The following is a 20,197-nucleotide window of genomic DNA, read 5'->3' on the forward strand; positions in this document are numbered from 1 at the left end:
ACAATATGGATTTTTTTTTTCCAGCTGGTACCGATTTCCAGTAATTAGGCTAGGCTACCTGCTACTCACGGCCCATGTACCAATAAGATGACCAATAATTTCCAATTTTCATATTTTAAAAAGCAGTTCATATATATAACCTCCAACTAGTTAAGAGGCTAACTGATACTGGATATCTGGGGCCAATACTGATATTAGGAATTTAACAAAAATCACTGGTAATTGTAAACAACTTTAGGCCAAATTGAAAACAAACACTTATAGGGTTCAAACTAGTGCTGGAAAAGTGCTTGTATTTTGTATAAAATGCTTGCAGTTGTAAATGCATTACTTCCATAATAAATCCCTCACTTTCCATGTAGTTCACTTTTTAGACATTGAAATAAAATAGATCAGAGTTCCGAATTGGCTTTTTTTATGTGACAATGTCAAGTCTACTAACAGCTGCCACAGTTTGAAACAGTAAACCCCTCTGAAGAATTCAGCTCAATATCATCTGATTTAATGTGATAAAGAAATGAAATAGGACTTGTTCATTTTGAGCATATGTGTGTGCGTAATTTGCCAGAGCTGTGAGGTGCTTGAAAATTCACCTTGAATGTGCTGGAAAACTACTTGATTTTGATTTTGGAAATGACGTAGGTGCCCTAAAGATGTATACATTAAAGTTTAATAAAGAAAAAGGATCAAATATACATTAAAACTTCAAGAATCTGCATTATGTTATGTGAAAAGTTGTGATATTGGTGCAGACATTGGTACATATAGCTGTTATAGGTTAATATTGGGCAGATAATATCAGTTGAACGACATATCTGTTTGTCTCTGCTATAGTTTATATAGCCTACACCTTACCGTAAGAAAGACTAAGATGTAGTGAGCAAAGATGGATGATTTAATATTCCGCAGCTCTGACCAAATCAAATCAAATCAAATCAAACAGACATCACTGTTACAAAAAAACAAAGAACAGGTTTCGCTCTTCAAATGTCCATGTAGTTTTTTCTTGTAAAGTACATGAAAAACATCACAGATCTTCTTTGGCTTTCACACAACAGTTTACCTAAGAATTTAAATCACATGCATTGACATAATACATAAAATCACATACTACTGCTGCTGCCACTAATAATAGAAATCTTCTGATATTTATTGTGCATCCCTAATTTTAAGTCTTTTGACGTGATCATCATACGACTAAAACCGTGCTGATTTTATAATGACCTCCTTGTGCTGTACCCAGGCTACTTGTGTGATTCTCAACATTGATTTAATCAGGTATAATGGTATTTTATGTGCTACTATTGGATGTCCTGTAGGTCATTTTGGACCTTTCGATTCCTCTATATGTTCTCTTTTTTGCTGAGATATTTACACTTTTTACATTTTGTAGGATTTGTATGAAACAATCCAGTGGAGGAATGTAACTAAGTGCATTTACTCAAGTACTATACTTCTACTTCTGCAGCTTTATACTTCTATTCCATTGCAGTTGAGAGGGAAATATTGTAATTTTTACTCCACTCCATTTATTTGATACATGTAGTTACTTGTTACTTTTCAGATTCAGATCAGTTCTACTCAAAAGTAGAATTTATTAGTGAAAAATAAGCCCAAATCTTACCAGCTGCAACATTAAAGTAATGCACATATTAAAGCATTTCAATAATATGATACAGATTCTTTTGCATGACAGATTTTTGTACTATATTTTGCTGCTTTTACTTTTTCACTTCAGTAAAATTATACATGCACATTTTTTACTTGTACCCGAGTATTTCTACATTATGATTAGGGCGCTCTTACTTAATTAATATATATGAGCATTTCCTCCACCACTGAAAGAAATACATCTTGGTTGACTGTTGCTGCACTGGAGAGGATTTTGATTCCCTGTAGGGATTTGTTGTCATGTTGTCAAGGTTTCATACGCTGCTGTAGCACCATCATTCCTCTACCAAAATAGGAAAGGCACAGATCTTCTCTGGGTGTGCACACTTGCTGGGAATCACCTCATGAAAACTCTACTGTACCTTTATGGAGACATGTTTTAGAACTGATCTTTGCTGCACAGACATACTATAAACCTATTCCACAAAGTGTATATTTTTACTATGTATTATAGTTAAAGTTTTTTTTTTTTGTTTTTTTTACCCTTCCAGGTTTGCCCTTTAATATCAACATGCATGGTCCAACACTGACAAGTAAGAAGAAGCTCTTGTAGCCGGAGGAGGATTGCCTGCCCCAACCTTTCCTCCTCCTCGTCCTCCTGGCCCCTGTGGGATCAATGACGGGTCCCAACTCCCCGAGCCGGGCCGGCACCTCTCCGGCCAAGCTGAGCAGGCACGGCCGGTCCAAGAGCACCAGCTCGCACTGCCTCCTCCGCTGCAGCACCCAGGAGGAGTCCTCTGCCTCTCCCCCTAATAACAGTTCCAGGTCCCCTGGGGAGGAAGAGGAGAAGGACGGAGGGGTTCTTTTCTACGTCAACAGGACCGGTTTTCCCATCGAGAGTGTGACCTGGGAGAGAATGTGGTCCCATGTGGCTGTTGTGCATCCCGAGGGCCAGGAGATGGTGGACAGGATACGAAATGCTGCATACCTCCCTAAGGTGAGTCATCTATGATGGATAGCTTCATCTCTCAGTGTCTGAAGTCGAGAAAGTATTAAGCAACTAAATTCGTACCATAAACAATGCTGGGTGCACCAACAAAGGTGGGCAGTTAGAATTTAGCCCCATTTGTAAACCCCTTGTAAGTAGTAGTTAGTTATACTTAGTTTCATTATACCCTTCTTGGCTTATTTAAAATTTGAGCTGACCTTAGTACATCTTTGATAATGAAGTTTGCCTGTATTTAGCATATGTTCCTTGTTATAAGGTTTATTGTAGTATATTAGACCAGTGCATCTGCAATCGTCTGTTTCTTGTCTTGTGTATTTTATTGCTGAAAAACGTAGCTGAAAGATTTTTTCACTTCATAGTGACTGACGGCTGAAGTCCTGCCTCATGCCCTTGCTGCTCCCCTTGAAAATAATAACATTTCCTATTTATATATTTATATTAAAAATATAATATTAAAGTATATTTTTTCTAGCATGAGATAAATTGTTTTTAATTCTGTTTGGGAAGGCTTTAAATATTTATTTATTAAATGTTGTAAGCATGGTGTAAAACAGAATGCAAAAAAATGCCACAGTGAGTTAAATATTTTCATTTTGCCTTACTTATAATTTTGAACTGACCGAATATGCATTTACTCTGAAGAATATGCCTATATTTTCATATATGATGTTTATTTTTATTGTAAAATTGGCCTGAAATCAATTAACCAATGCCGTTAAAGTCTTACATTTAACTATCTGATGTTTGCATCTTCTTTGAGTAGTCATGTAGTTTAAAAACAGATAAAAATTAGTCAAGGAAATGACCAATAAAATAAAGAAACCACAATAAAAAAAAAAAAAAATTCAAGAAGCTAGCAGAGATATGTGGCAGGATTTTTATTGTCCTTATCAGTGTAAGTTATGAAATTCCATTTTAGGAGCATGTAATCATTTGGATGAATTTAAGACATGAAAAATCAACAGGATCGGACATGGGAGTTGTTCATATGACAGCAGTAATACTTTAGAGGTTCATGGAAAAGCACTCAGTGTTAATGGACTCTTTATGAGGGGTTTCCCTCTGGTCTTCCCTGTGGCTGCTGTACTATGAAGGGATCCAAAGGTCACTGCATTTTTTTAAGCACTGGAAAGTCCTGTTGTTCTCTGCTGTGACAAGACAGAATGGATGAGTGTGGGAGCCGCTCAGGTTTCTTCCTAAAGTAGTGCTGCTTAAACTAAAGAGTTAGGTGGGACAAGCTGTCATTGTGTTTGTGATGTGTACTCAGTATGTTGGCAAGTCTCATTGCTGCTCTGAAAAGGCTGGTGCTCTGTTTTTCTGGAGTGTGACTTCTGTCAGACAAGCTTGATATTTGCAGCACAATGTTGATATTTCAACTAATGATTATTTACATTATCTGTTAGTCTAGATAATGGACAGTAGTGAAAAATTGCTGTCAAGTTCTCAAGGTATAGATATTCAATTCAATTTGGAAAATCAATTTGGAAAGATATAAAACAGTTGCAAATTCTTATAGTTGTAAAACTGGAACAGTCAGATGATTGGCATTTCTGACTGGAAAATGAGTTAAACAATTGACTAAGCATTGCAGTTCCAGACCATAGACTGTATATAACATGGACGCAGTTTATGTGACATCACCCATAGCTTTCTGAAGAGCCATTCTGAAGCTCTCAGTGTGATAGCTCTGGCTGTTGCCACCTTGGCAGTGGCTTACTACACTCATCGGGCTAATCCAAAAATTGACAGTGTGGGTGGAGCTGAGGCGGGCTGAATGAAATGGCTATCTAGCAGCTAGCCACTTGTGATGGTGCGCATAACTCTGAGCCTTACATTTTATAAAAATTAACCCCCTGCACAGTTGTCATGAATGGGAAAATTAGCTATAGAGACCAAAACTGTTTCTTGTACCAGGCTGTAAACATGTTTATTTCTGCTGTAAAGTTGGGCATTTTAATAGAGGAATCTATGGGAATTTGCTTGCTTTTAAGGCCAGCCTTAAGTGGCCATTCGAGGAAATTTTTCAGCCAGGTCGCCACTTCTATGATAAGGATCTTCATTTTACAATATTGCTATATCGGGATAGGACTGTGACAGTATGGATTTTTTTTTTCCTATGGTGACAGAACAACATATTCCTGCACAACTGCCCTAATAATTATGTTTTAATTAATTTAATTTTTAATCAATTTAATTGAAGCATTCTGAACAGGGCAGTCTAAGAGTGTGTAAGGAAGAGCGGGCAGTAGACTGAATAACAGTGCTGCTTATAGTGGAGCAGAAACTTAAACTTAGTAATTTCTCAGTGTGGTGGTAAATGTACAGTACAGGTTAAAGTGCATCATTTAATAAATGCTGCAGCTTCTCAAGACCAAGAAAAGCCCCGTTGGTTATTACCCAGCTGCTGGAAAAGTGGCAGCCTTAGCCTCAAAGAAAGCTGAGCAGGAAAGGCTAATGTTAAGCTAATACTAACGCCAATGCTAACGTAATTCAGCGATGTAGAGGACTTTCTTATTTGAGATGTGTTCAAATAAATCCAGAAGATAAATCCAACATTTGTATAGTTACTTATCTATTTTTTTCTGTATTGAAAACAATCATTGTTGTTGTTGTTAGCATGTTGTTAGCTGCCCACTGGCAATCCTAAGGTGCTGGCCTTGAGTTAAGTCTATCGACTAATCAGAGGTTGTGTTCCTGACTTGTCAACCAATCAGAGGCTGTGCTCTTGATTCGGGTGTGACACCAGTGATTCATAGTAGTATTGATAAGTTTGACCCTTCAAATTGAAATTTGCAGTGATGATGGTAATGAGCTTGTGTTATTCTTGTCTTTTCTCCTTGTGTTCGTCTTGTCTTGATCTCAGTGAGGAAATAATGATTGTGATACGAGCCAGGGCGTCAGTTCAGTATCTCCTTGTCAGGGCAAGGCATGATGACGTGCGTCTTCACGGTTACGTGGGTGTTAATGTCAGCCTGTTTTCACACTCTGTTTCACGAATACATGCACTTTCAGGTGCACAGTCACACTCACACACACAGACACACACATCACATTACCATGACAACAAGTGTGCTAAATTGGGGTGCAATACCTGTCAAGAGATGTTAATTCTGCTTTTTGGATTTGTCACATTGTGTTTGACTCACTGTGACTCCTGACTCACACACATGTCAAACACAAACACACAACATAACTTAGCTGTAGGTATGAAACATACTGTATGTATGCTTCAGGAGCTGAAACAACACAATAAACAGGGTAGAAAGTGACATGAACATGTTTTTCATGAAAAAAAAATATGACAGAGTAAGCTAAGAGTGAAGATTCAATCCCCCTTCGCAACTCCCCACCCTGTGAAGTTTCCTTTAGTAAGACATTAAAACAGGAACAGCTTGAGGGGTGTGCTGTTGTTCAGCTGATCCTGACCTTTGACTGCCTTGTAGAGAACTTCATCACAACAAAGACAGTTCTGTTTATAATTTAAAAGTTTAGTTTTACATGAAACAGACTGAACACCTTAAACAACCAATTTTAATCAAAGGAAGATTTTATCTTAATATAAAGGCTTGTTAACATACTCCCAACAAATCCAGAAGTAGAACTGAAGTAATGAGTTAACTAAGAGATGAACAGTGATTGGCAAAAGGGCTGACTGATTAATCAAAATATTATCAAAATGACAGTATGGCCAAGTCAGTGAATTATCCAAATCACAGCAGTAGTTTTTTTTATTAAGGTAAAAAACAACATCAATATAAATGAAGAATTATGATGCTATAAATCATATTGTCCTGACATAAAGGAACATGCTTGTTTGGTACAGACACCAGCAATAATCACATCATCATTTTTACATTTTTACAATCAAATGCGAAATTATCATTCCTATTAAAATTGTGAGTCATAATCCAAATTATGTTGTATGCATATCATTTAGTTCTAATGGACAGCTTTATCATGCTTTATACTCCATTACTTCTTTAAGTAATATATCAAGCAAAACACCAAACACTTGCTGGTTCCAGCTTCTTAAACATGAAAACTTATTTTGCTTTTATTAGAGTAAATAGATTCTTTTTAGGTTTTGTTGTGTTGATTGGACAACACAAGACATTTGAATGCATCACCTTCACATTGGTCAGTGTTTTACAGACTAAACTATTAATGGAGAAAGTAATTAACAGCTTAATCGATAAAGCAAATAATCCTTAATTGCATCTCTGTTCAGAGGTTATATTCAACGCCAGATCGTGAGGTAAACAACATACATTTAGCTATCACTTACATGCAAGTCTGTAAAAATCAACAGTAGTAGTATTAGCAACATCATCATAATAATAGTAATAATGTGTTTCCTTTGGTTTTGTTCTTCTTTACTGAGCAGTGTTGCAGTGAGCAGTGAGACAGAATGAAAGATAAAAAGATGTACGACTGGTTCACTAGGGTATAAAAAAAAAAAAATGTCGCCCCCACTTTTATGATGCACATCTTTGTCTGCTGCCACTGAGACCCCTTCGTCCAGATTTTTCTCATAGTGTTCCCTGTCAGTGATTTGGATGAATGCTTGTTGTGTTTCAGGCCGCTGAGGAGGGAATCTGGTTGTTGTTTAGCTCTACTAATTGGCCATGTGGTCATTAGTGACCCGGTTGGCTGACTGCGCCAAAATCTCTCACTGTTGCTGTGGACAGAAGGACGACAGGAGGACACATCACACACAAACACACACACCAACACAGAAAATTGTACACACAAAATGCAGACACGTGAGGTTGTCTGTTTTGCTTTGGTCACATATAATATTCAGTTTTCTGATTTAGCTTTTCAAGTCAGGAAAGACAGTACATCACTGATGGAGTGTGAAAATACTATCAGCCAGTTTAGTGTTTTGGGACAGTGATGTACCTAAGGTGTCTGTTGGTTTACGTTGCTGTATTGTTGTATTGTTGATATGTAACTTGACTCTGGAGTTTGTGTGTGTGTGTGTGTGTGTGTGTGTGTGTGTGTGTGTGTGTGTGTGTGTGTGTGTGTGTGTGTGTGTGTGTGTGTGTGTGTGTGTGTGGTTACCGCAGAGACAATCCCTGACAGGCAGACCAGGATAGGAATAACCTTATTATTGGCACTAATTTTGTGATATTACAAAGAATGCAAAAATGTTCAATTAACTTATTTTTATAGTAGGTGTATGTCTGTTTCATTATCAAATATATCAAATACAACTGCTGTGTGTAAAATCCAACAATGAGTAATTATTAAATGACATACATTTACAGAGATTTTTTAAATCTGAGTGTGTGTATTTATTGAAGAAAATGCAGCAGTATGTGTGTACACAAGTAGAAAAGTAGTACACTAGGCATTTTCAGTTTTTACAATGTTTCCTCTTACACCAGAACACCTTTAGCCACCTTGCTTACATCTCATCCCACAGGTCTCTTCCACAGGGAATAAAATGGTAGTATGTTAGTATAATTAACAAACATAGCAGCAGTGCTCATCAGTAAGGACTGTCTACTTGCCCAAGAAAGTGATAAAGAGGAATTAAACTATATTGATTTAATCATTAAAGTAATTTTTCATGCAAAATGGCAGAAAATGCTGTTTTCAGCCTCTCAAATTTGGAGATATGGATAAACGAGACATTTAAGGACATCACCTTGGACTTTGAAAAACTGTGATGTTTTAGTTTTCATTATTTTCTGACATTTTGTAGATGTCGCAACCCTAGATTAAACATGACAATTAAGTTCAGGTACTGCCATGTCGCTAATACAACAAATTGTACAGGGGCAAGTAAAAATTGACTAACTAGTTGATTTGACCCTCTTTCCCATTTGGGAAGAAAAAAAAAAAGCTGAACCCTGAGCAGTGAAAGTAAACAACAGTAAATAAGACATTTATAGAGTTACCACAAACAGATGGGACCAGTGGTTAAAAACCTCATCGTCAGCCACCAGTTTTGGGGGAAAATGTGATGGATCGATGGGGGATACAAATTAGAAAGTAAATGTACTGTAGATCCTGTAGGTTGCCTTCAAAATGCAACATATGGTAACCTCAGGTAGACTTAACACAGTGTGCGTCTGTGTTATTGTCAGTGACCAGAGTCAATGCTAACAGTCTCTGCGCCCTCATTAACAGAATTGAAGTCTTGGCACAGGGACCAAATCCCTCTGGCCTAATACAATCTGGGAAGTGGATAATCTCTGGATACCAACTGGACTACCCAAAGGACTTTTAATAGGAAACAAAACTGGGTGGAACTTGTCCGAGCAAAGATCTCTGTCCAAACTCTGTCAGCAAAAACTGACAAAACAAATCTTTTAATTCAAGACAAATATTGAGTATTTCTAAAATATAAATAAAGTGGAACTGAAGTATGAACCAAGGGAAATATCCTTTTAGAATTAGATTTTTTTTGGCTGTTTCTTTCTCCAGTCCTTTCTGAGGCTTTCACTTATCAGTTGCTGAGTGTTTTAGTTTGAAATAAAACATATTTGTGTGTTAACTGGACAGAAGTAGGGACTAAAACTAACTATACAGTAGATGTTCTCAGTAGAGAAATAGGATAAAGGTTGTTTTTCATTCACATAATCCATTGTGGTTTCATTGTTCTGCAGTAAAACATTTCTGTTCCTGCTGTGACAATAGGATTTTATTTTGGATGGTATTAACAGATTACATTTAAACTAGACATTTTTAGCATTTGCAACAGGAGAACCGACTCAAAGACATACAGTAACAAAACAATGAAGCTTTTGTCTGCAGAAGCTTGTGTCATTTTGTCCAATTCTGGATACAAGTGGCTTGTTTTGGATTGGACGTTGATATGTATGGATCCCTGCCAGTGTGGATTAGTTTAGACAGATGTGCTCTGAGGCAGAGAACTACAGACTACAGCCGTAATCCTCAAGAAGGTGTTCTTTACTGTGATTACTGTAGTCCTGCAGTGCAAGCCACAGATAAGTCCTGCTGTAGAAGTCCTCAAGAAGAGGCTGTCATCACTTTTTATACAACCAAATAAAAAGGATGAATTCCAGAAATGTGAAGCCTCGTGTCGAGACTTTGCTTAATCGTTTGTTTCTCAGCTGTCTGCTCCACCTCACACACACGCACACACACACACAGACAAAGAGAGAGAGAGAGGCATTCCTCGGGATGTCCCGCTCTAAAGATATCTTGACAGCATGAAATACAATCTGTCTCCCTCCCTCTCACAGAGCACACAGAGCTAAAGGTAATCGAGGGCACTGCTATCTGTAGTATCTCTTCATCTCAGTGGTCCTCAGACCTGGTACTTTGATACCTTGATGATACTTACATGAAACACAAGGAAATAATTCTGCTCAGCTGTAAAAATTAATAGGAAATAACCTTATATTTAAAAGGCTATGTCAGTTAAATTCATTTTTATTTTTTATTTTTTCCTGCAGATATTTTATAATAGTGCCATGGCTTTTGAAGGGACAGTTAGCACCCCAATTCAAAAATACATGTTTTTCCTCAGGCCTGCAGTGCTTTTTATTTTTAAAACTGGTCAAGTATTGAGAGAAGCTGCTACAGCCATTGGCTGCAAAACAGGCTGCTATGCTAACTGTCCACTTTAAGTGCTTAAAGTGATTGTTATGCTAAGTGTCTGACAATTATGGAGATGATCCCATTCCTCACAGAGATGGACTTTTTTGTTAAAGAGTAAGACCCTTTTTCTTTAACCAGAAGCAGCTGTTTAATCGCTCTCACCAAAGCCACCAAACTACATTTACAGAAACAGTCATTTTACCATTGTAAACAAACTCCATTTCAACTCAACAGAAACAACATAAAAGTCACCAAAACCATCTTGGTTCATCGTTCCACTGTTCCAACATTCACCAACTTTAATTTGGTCAAAATAAAACCTTAATTGACTGTGTCAGATGTGAAAATATTCTGGCTCTAGAGGGCGTTTCTCCCTGCTGCTTCCCTGATGTCAGTCCTCTCTCTGCTCCTGATATTTTTCTAACTCAGTGAATTAAGTACTTATTATTTTGACCAAACCAATTGATCCAAAGATACACAAGGGCGGTTTTGGTGGGTTTTATTTCATATTTGTCGAGTTTAAATAAAACGTGTTTTATGATAATAAAATGATGATATCGGAGCAATGTCTAAAATTGTTGCCCCCATTCCCCTAATGGGAAAATACTGAAGTTATGCTCTACTCTTTATAATGTAAAAGTAGTGAGAGTAATTTAAAGTGTGTGTAAACTCATTATACATATTCAAACATTGTTGCTGAAAACATGTGAAAAGACTGAGAACAATGTAGTGCTGAATTCTGGAGTCAGACTGTTAAACTGTTGTTCAAGATGTTTTTTTGGGTGGACTAAAACACGGCTCTGTGATGTGCCGGAGCCGTGGTCCTCTAACAGTATATAAGCCCCTCAAATCAACACATGCACGGCACCAGCGACTCTCTCAGTCCAAATCAGCTCAGCAGTTCACTTCAGCTCACTTCAGTTCCATCAAACAACCTGATATAACAAAAAGAAGAAGAAGAAGATCCTGTTACCATTGTCTGGCTCTGGTGGCTTAAACATGTCAGGACATGTCCAATAAAGCTGCTAGATGGTCTGTGTTTCAAGTCGTTTACAGGTCATTGTTGTGTTTGACACAGAGACAGCAGAGTGGACATGACCCCGGTGTTTCAGAGCAGAGAGAAATGCTCATTTTTTCATGATTTTGAGACATACTTCAAATTTGGCTGGGTGGTCAATAACACGTTTCTGTGGTGTGACAAACTCAGGACACATGTTTATTGTTGCTTTACAAGATACAAGACAAGTTTCATGGGTTGGCAATCATAAAAGTGAATCAGTGTTTTTTAATTATGTTCTCCTTTAGCCTGGTAGTGATTCAGTCATGCTTTGCTTACTCTTGTTGACTTTTTGTTTGTCTTTTTTCTAATCACCTCCTGCTCCCCACCCCCCATTTCCTTTCAACAATTAAAATTCAAAAACCAGGAAGGTCATAACCGACATTATAAGGGCTCTCTCCCTCCGCTCTATCTATTTGTCTGTCTGTCTCTGGTTACTCTCCCACTTTTTTTTTTGTCTCTGCTTCTGGGAGGGTCAGGTTGCCAGCCTGCCTCCCAGGTCTGCAGTGGAGGGCCAATGGGTGAGGAAAAAAAAAAAAGATCTGGACACAAGAGAAGATGGAGAAGGAAGGGGTGTGACAGAGAAACAGAGGGGGGAACATGAGAGGGAGGGGGGAAAGGGAAGGAAAAAACAAAAAGACAGATTTGAGATAACTATGAAAAGGAAGGAGAAATGGTAGAGGAAGAAGAGAAAACGGATAGAAGAAGAAAACAGAAGAGGGAGGAGGCCGACAACAGGAAAGGAGGTAGAGACAGTTTAAATACCAAACGGGGACTATTTGTTTTTGCAGTGTAATGTACATTTGCCATTTAGCTGCCCCTGTTTCCTCAAGCCAGGCTCAGACTACAGGAGTTTGGGGCTGATTTACCTCTGTAATCTGGTCCTGGCTCAGGTGAAAATAGGCTACGTTCATACTCCACCTCATTTGACCCCTCGTAAGAATGTTAACGCCTCTGTTCACACACAGTTTGAATGTGGAAAAACTGTGACAGCCGTAACCAACACAACTTCTGACTTTCCACCAGAGCAACAGTTTTTGGTTTAAAATGCGTCATAAAACGCAACGCGTTTGTCATGCTGCGTTTCTTTTTAAAAGACGCTCTATCTGAAACACATCTGAGTCAGCACGCAGAACATTCAGTTCCTTGTTCAAGAACACACTGAATGGTCTGATGGCTGTTGGTGGTGAGTGAACCTGTAACTTCCTCATACTGCGGTTAAAATTGTGTGGAAGTTCTGTGCTGAATATGATGGCAGCAGTAAGAAAGATGGCGGCTCTGGCTGACACTCGTATGTAGCAGAGAAATAGGGAAGAGCTGATGATAAAAGTGCGGGATCACCAGTCTTCTCACTGCCTGACCCAGCAGAGAGCAGCTTTAGAGTGTGTGTGTGTGTGTGTGTGTGTGTGTGTGTGTGTGTGTGTGTGTGCGCCAGCTGCTGTATTCTGCTTTAGTGTGGATTTCACTATATGGGAGATTATGCGCCAGTAAAACCTGCTATTTACTGGTCTCGGCTGGCTGGCAGACTGGTTTGTGGACTAAAGACTTGCCTGATAACAAGAACAGTGACCAGTTGGCTCATTGTTTTACTCGCTCATGTAAAGGCTGAAGGCTGATCCACTGTTACGGTGGTTATGTGGCTAAATCATTGGTGTATTAGAAGAGTAACTATTTGAACGTCTGATTTACTAATTGTCTTACATGACATAAAGGGTTCATATTGTGAGTTCTGAATAGGGTTGCACAATCTTATTGTGATTACTTTGACATATTTTGATTTTGATACGATAGATAATAGATAGATAATGTTAAAAAATTATGATACCAGTACCCTTAAAGTGGTACAAATGGCAATAGAATACTTCATTTGACTGGAGGAGTTTCGATACTACCTAGTACTGCATTATTATTACCGATATTCAGCCCTGAATATGATTTTTAATTAGTGGGAGTGCTAATTTTTTACATCATAATTTTTATGTTCAGTGGAAACTATTAAAATCTTCATGATGTGACATTTGTTGGGGTCTGTACCACCAGACACGTTTTTCTTGTATCTAGGAACAAGATTTGTAGGCATCTCTGCAACACTACTGCACTTCATTATGAAGCACACATTTATCCTTGATCAAAAAATTTCAGCTTCTGTGATTTGGATATTGCATTTGGACATTACATCGATTACATGTAGGTGGATCAGGTGTCATAGTTTTATGCTAGGACCCCAAAGATTTTGAAAAAATAACAAAAAAACCATAACATGTATCAGTACTTGCCTTCCATTTTGCCCTGTTGTTTTCCTCCTCAGCTCACTTCTCATGCTGTAAATAAACAGCGAAGCTCAAACCCACAGGAAATGATAGGGCTGCTGCTATAGTTCACTCTTCCTGCACACACACAGGCTGCCTGTGTGTCAGAGGAAGTGTCGGTTTGTGTTTCATTCTGAGTCACTCTCTTTTTGGTGCGGTCATGTCCTTTTCATGAAGCCACATCTGTGACCTCTGTTTCCTCTATGAAATGGTTGTTGTTGAGGTCAAACGGCTGCAGAAGCAGCAGCCGCTCGGTTTTTATTTCCACCACAAGCATCTCTACTCGCAGTGTGGGTGTATGTTGGCCCAGCGATCTAAGGTGGCGTTCACCACATAATCCCAACATTCTGGGTAAAGACTGACCTTTGTTGTGTTTCATCCATCTCTTTATCTTATTATTTCCTGTGGCTTCCCACTGCCAGCTACAGATAAAACATATGGGGTTTATTTCTCTGTTTTTGCACACAACGTACCACTAACACAGCTGTCATTAGCAGTAGCGGCTATGATTGGCAGTAGAAATAGCTCTATTACTGTCTTGTCTTCTTCAGAGGCTTTTCAGTCCTGACAACTAAAGCTGCAATGATTAATTGATAAGGTATCATCTAGGGGTCCACAATCAATTGCAGTTTGGCTGAGTGCAATATCAAAATCGCAGAACCAAATTTTAATTGTTTTGAAATGTGTGAGAAAACAGCGTCATAATGAAGTACTGGACCATAAATCTTTTTCCTCCAAATGTATGAAAAACATGTTTGCTCAGAACAGACCCCAACAGATGTCATCATGCTATTTAGATAATCAATTAATATAATATTAAAATGTTAATGAAAAAATGGCATATTTTTAACTTCTCAAATGGCAATATTTTCTGTTTTTTGACTCCTCTATGACAAGAAACTGGGGCTGTAGACAAAACAAGACATTTGAGGACATCACCTTAGGCTTTGGAACACAGTGTTCAACATTTTCCACCATTTTCTGACATTTTATGCAGCATTTAATCAAGAAAATGATCAAGAGATTAATTGATAATAAAGATAATCCTATGGGCAACAATATGTTTTTGATGGAGAAGCTGATTTTTGTACATTCCTGCAAAAATTAAATGGTCTGAAATTGTTTAAATGTAAAGATACAGTGAATATTGTGTGAAGATACATATATACTGGTCTCTTGTCTAAACAGGATTGATAAGTAAAACTTCACCCAAATGTTCAACAGAATATCTTTGTGTCAGCAAGACATTTAGATGGCAGATTTGTTTAGAGGTGGTTTTGGAGCTCTGTATGTCACCACGTGTCGATTTGCTGGAAATAATGTGTGCAAATGTCTCTCTGTCTCTGTCTCTGCAGCATGCTGTTCCCTCAGTCCCGACCTTCAAACCGTCCATGTCGGTCCCAGACTGGCTGGTGGCCATCCAGAACTACATGAAGGCTCTGCAGTATCCTTTAACACAAAGGCGCGGCAGCAGAACGTGTTGCTATGACAACAGATGCCACAATGAGAGCTTTACCTGTCAGGTGAAGTTAGTCTGATCACGTTTTGCGTGAAAAGACATGGCCAGACAATAAATTATGGAGACACCAGCAAGACAGCAGTGGGCACTACTGTAAAAATGCTGTTGTCCCTAACGTTTCCATCAGATACAACCACACAGGAACCCAGTTCTTCGAAATCAAGAAGAGCCGTCCACTGTGTGGGTAAGTGGACTACAGCCTAGAAAAAGGACATGATGCAATGTCACTGTAATTTGATTATAATCAAATCAACACAACACTCCATTTACCAGAATCTGTATGTAAACAACTTTTTCTGATGACCTTAATATCATTCAGCTCATAATTTCCATGAGCATGTTTTATAAATATTTCTGTAGTTGGATTTTATTTAGGCATTTGGTGGCATTTCGCTGTTATTGCTTCTATTTGGTTCTATTTGGTTTGAACACAAAACAGAAACAATGAGACATAAACCAAAAAACAAAAAAAGAAAGTCTTGGGGGGTTAGTGTGACCTTGTTTAAAATAAAATTTTAGAATTTAAATTACTGATTTGAACATAATGTAATAATATCTCTGCCTCCATCTTTTTCCTCTTCTTCTCTTTTTTCCTCTTTGTTTCCCCCTTCATCCTCCTTTTTTCTCTTATTCCCTCATTCACTTGTTCCTCCTTTCCAATCTTGTTCCTGGCCTTTTTCTGCCTCTCCTCCCTCCTGCTGCTCCTCTTTTCCTTTGCCTGTGCTCTGCTCTTCCTCTCTCACCTCCTCTTCCTTTTCCCTGCCTTCCACTCTCACTCGTCCTCTTCCTTCCCCTTCCTCATATCGATCTCCTCCTAATTTTCTTCTTCCTCTTCCAGGTTAATGGAGACGGCAAGAGAGATGATCAGGGAGTCTTTGCCAATCAAATGTCTTGAGGCCGTCATCTTGGGAATGTATCCTTTTCTTTACACACACACACACACACACACACACACACACACAAACACACACCAAACATTGGGCCAAAAGGTGATTTTGTTCTGTGGGTGAAATCAATAAGACATGCTGCTCTAATGTCCTAATGCCCCCCCTCCTTCCCACCATCACTACCACCACCCTTTCCAGCTCTTACTGAGCAGTGTTGCCTGGCAACAAGCCATCTTCAAAGTTTAACCCCCCACCATACATACACATACGCATACTCACAAGCTTAGTATCATCTGGCAGAGCTTAAATTTTAAAGCAACAGTCTGTAGTTTTTTGCTTCAACATTTAAATCTGTGGTAGGCAGATTTTTTTTATTTCTGTAGATTTTACTTTAACAGTTAAAGCTGCAGTTTATGTTTGGCATCACTGGGTAAAAAATGGTGGTCTGTGTGTGTGGCGCACAAGTCTCTCATCCCGCTGTTCGACAGCATCACAGCTGCCTCTGAGGCCTCTGGTGCTCTGCCCTGGGGCCACGAAGTGCCAGAGGGAAATCTTTGAGAAGACGAGTCGCGATGAGAGCGCCCGGGGTCTTGGCGAGGCTCGTGCCGTGGAGAGCAAGCCCATCGCAGCAAGGTATGAGGTTTCCAAGGGCAACCAACTACTGCTGCTGCCGTTCTAAGTTGTAGGTTTGGTGGGAGGGGCTTAGTAGAGTGATACAAGGCAGCGGAGAAAGACCTGCAGTTTTGTTGTGTTGCAACAGAGTCAGTCAGCTACAAATGAGAAATTGCTCATTTGCTGGACAAGAAGCGAAAATCTGGTTTGACTGCAGATCAGTGGTCTTTTGAGTCATTATGTCTGGATATGGAGCCACTGTGGCCAAACATCTGTTGAAGTAGGCCCTTCATCCTTGATGTGTTTTTCAAGCTGTTACTCGTCTGCTGTTGTGTGAACACAGACTTACATTTGTGTCTGTTTGACAAAAAGAATACATTCAGATTGTATTAAAGCAACCAAAAACTTCTCTTATTATCTTTCTAGTCAGAAGTTGAGTTCTCTAGTGCATTTCCAACAGGATACTAAGCTCTGTCCAAATATTGTCACAGACACTGAAGGATATAAAGGAGCTGATATGTAGTGTTCAGTGCAAACGTGTCAACACTCAAGACACTTCTGTGTTTCTATGAACTGATGGTCCAGTTTCATATGTGCTAGTTTCACAGTGGCTGTTCTCCAGGCCTGACAGGGTGGCAGCTGACAGTGACTTTAATTGAGACTGGCTTTAGCCTACAGATGAAAGGAGGAGAAAAATAGAGAAAGTGGCAAGAGCTCAACAGATAAATAACCCAAGGGCGAGGGAAAGAAGGGACGTACGAGCCAGAGGGAGTGAGAGAAGAAAATCTATCAGAGTGAGCGAGTTTATGCTGCTTCCTGCCCTGTAACCAACCTCACACTGTCGCATTCATATCACCGAGGGACAGTGTGTGTTTGTTAGGTGTCACCTTTCACCGGGGCCCAGACGTCATCCACACTGAAAAACGGCTCAGGCCCCAGCGAGAATTGAACTCGCGACCCCTGGTTTACAAGACCAGTGCTCTAACCACTGAGCTATGAGGCCTTACCTGATGACAGGGGTGAATGACCGACCTTTTAAATGTTAATGATGGGATGGACACACCTTGTTGACATAGCAGCTATTGTTAAGATAATGTGATACCAACCTAACCAGTTGACTCTGGGAATGACTCAATGTCTGTTCTAGAGTCAGTTTATGTTGTCCAAAGAGATGCAATCAAATATTAAATATTGTGAAAAGAAAACACCTCTGCTTAATTTGATTACAGTGCAAGTCACAATGTAGTCATGTGACTTTCATCTTGTTACCACACATTCACCTAAACAAATAGGCCAGATTTCACCAGGATTAATTGTTAAACCTGATTAGATCAGGGTTTAACTAAAATCATGTTGCAACAAACTGTTAAATTAGCTTAAATAGGATTACATCTAAATGTCTTTTTAAACCTCAGTTTAGTTCTTGGTTTAAACCTGGGTTTAGAAGGCAGTCACCTAACAAATTCTGTTATGCCAAAAGTTTAAACTCTTTAAATATGACGTTAAATTTGCATTTTAGGAGGTTTAACTTTTAAAATAGCTGCTTTTATTTAGATGGATCTAGAAAAATGTTCCTCGCAGAAAGTTAAGGGACAGACTCGAACCCAATTGAGTTTTATGATGTTTCTCTTCTTTCTTTGACTCCAAGTTGATAATTCACTAACAGGTTTCTCTCAAAGCTGGAAAATTAGAGCTTCTCTGCCCAGTAATCAGGACCAGGCTAACTGGGCCAACTAACTTTTTTAGCTAGCTATCAAACAGTGTAACAATTTGTGAACTTTTTAGCTAGCTAGCAAATAATGTCAAGTTCTGTTAAGGAATACAGAGAGTGGGAAGTTTTCCTCCCTCTTTTGTACTTTGTAACCATATTCTAGTTATTTATTTATTTAAATCATTTTCTAAACTGAGATTAGTTTTTAATTATGCAACAATGCTATTCTCAGTTTTAAATCTGGATTTACTCATTTTAGATTTGCTAAACTCTCATTACTAATCTCATACTAATCTTTGGTTGAATTAATATTTGTTCATGCAAGCTAGTCTTAATGTTCTAGAATATACCTGATACTGAGATCAAAACTGTTTGTTAATAATAGAATAGAAGAATAGAATAAGAGAGAAAGTGTTGGGAGTGAACATAGAAAGCTAAGAAGGCAGAAAAGCAGTGCGGGAAAGATGGATGAATGGCATCTGTTGTTGTAGCTTGTGGCAGTTGGAGCTGTCTGTCCCCCTGTCTGCCTTTGTGTCTGGCTTCAGTTTGTCCTCCGCCGCTGGTTCCTTTCCTTCCCTGTTAACAGTGATCTGAATTCTCTCCAGGATATTCAGGGTTTATCTCAGGTCAGTTCAGCTCTGTATGTGAGTTTGTGTCTGTTCGACTCCATGTCTCATTGTGTTAACCATCACTGACAAGTGTTCAGCAGAATATGACCAGAGTACAAAGCAGCTTCAAGTTCAATAATAATCAGACTACAAACTTGTTTCTAAGGAACTTTTCAAAATAAAGTCACACAATGCTACAGAGTAAACAAGGTAATACATGAAGACTGCAAGAGGTCGTCAAAAAGTGTATGACAGGATATTTAATTTGCAAGATGTTTAGCTGCAAAACAGACATCACAGCCAAAAGTATGTGGACACTTAAGCCATATTTCCACTGCATAGTATGTCTGGATTTAACACTGCTCAGTTTTGGTACTCCCTCAACGTAGGTGGAGCTGATCCTCATAGTGACCAGCAGTCGAGAAACACATTTACTGCCAGGTCGACAACTCCACTGCTCACCTTTTCCTCTGCTCAGCTGCATTCACAACCATTTCCAAATCCAGTGTCACAGACCCATCCAGCCAATGCTCTGTTTTGAATGCATATACTCAATGTGATTGTAAAGCACAAAAGGTGAAGTCAGTTATTTCAAAACACAAAGAAAAGTTTTCTTTCAAATTCTACTGTGGCAGTTAGATTCCCCTGCCCTGCAATGAATGTGTGATTATAAGATTAAAATCAAACAGAGCAGAAATTCTGCAGACATTAAATCATGAGTAATAAATACATTTACTCTTCATCTATCAAATTTAATGTTGAGGGCTACATTGAAAGTTTAACATGCAGCATTTCCTAAAAAAACAATGTATAAGCTCACATAAACATAATCCTTTTCAATCATCATGTATGACGCACAAGTGTGTGATGTTCCTGTATTTGCAGAGACCTTCCCCTCTGCTGTTATTTTCTTATTATTTTGCTGTGCTCGAGACTCTTTACCAACCCAAAACGCCGGCATTTGACGTCCTGGGAGTGAGACTCACAAATTAACTCTCTTTCTGGCACATTTATGAATAGTTTGGACAAATCCACCTCTTATGAAATTGTGTGCAGAACTGAAACTGTATAGTGTAGCCTATATGACTGTCAACTGAAAGCCTTATGAGGACAGTGGAGCAGTGCTTTGTTTTTTGTTTTTTTGTTTTTTTTAATTACTGAAGCAAATTAGCTCTGGTTTGGCTAGCTTAAGTTTGATTGACTGGTCTCCCCACCTCCTCACCTTTGCATGTTTACACTTTTTTTTGGCTATTGCCTATCTGCTCCTTATGTTTTCTCTGAGCCCATTTTTGGTGAGGC

At 38.8% G+C, this 20,197-nt stretch overlaps 1 protein-coding gene and 1 non-coding gene across 3 annotated transcripts in view; one reads left to right on the forward strand and one right to left on the reverse strand.

The window, feature by feature from the left end:
* The window catches only part of vash2 (vasohibin 2), a 59,215-nt gene that overhangs the window by 916 nt on the left and 38,102 nt on the right, over nucleotides 1–20,197 (forward strand). For both annotated transcript variants that reach the window (XM_084737232.1, XM_084737233.1), the window contains exons 2-5: nucleotides 2,163–2,608; nucleotides 14,917–15,005; nucleotides 15,208–15,264; nucleotides 15,919–15,993. In XM_084737232.1, the coding sequence (XP_084593358.1) occupies nucleotides 2,288–2,608; nucleotides 14,917–15,005; nucleotides 15,208–15,264; nucleotides 15,919–15,993 (542 nt within the window). In that variant the 5' untranslated portion in view covers nucleotides 2,163–2,287. The remainder of the gene's footprint in view (nucleotides 1–2,162; nucleotides 2,609–14,916; nucleotides 15,006–15,207; nucleotides 15,265–15,918; nucleotides 15,994–20,197) is intronic.
* On the reverse strand, nucleotides 17,510–17,582 carry trnat-ugu (transfer RNA threonine (anticodon UGU)). The gene has a single exon. It is a non-coding gene; the product is annotated as a tRNA-Thr (tRNA).

This window comes from Lutjanus erythropterus, chromosome 15 (assembly GCF_056507025.1).
Source record: "Lutjanus erythropterus isolate fLutEry1 chromosome 15, fLutEry1.hap2, whole genome shotgun sequence".
NCBI classification, from domain to species: Eukaryota; Metazoa; Chordata; class Actinopteri; order Lutjaniformes; family Lutjanidae; genus Lutjanus; species Lutjanus erythropterus.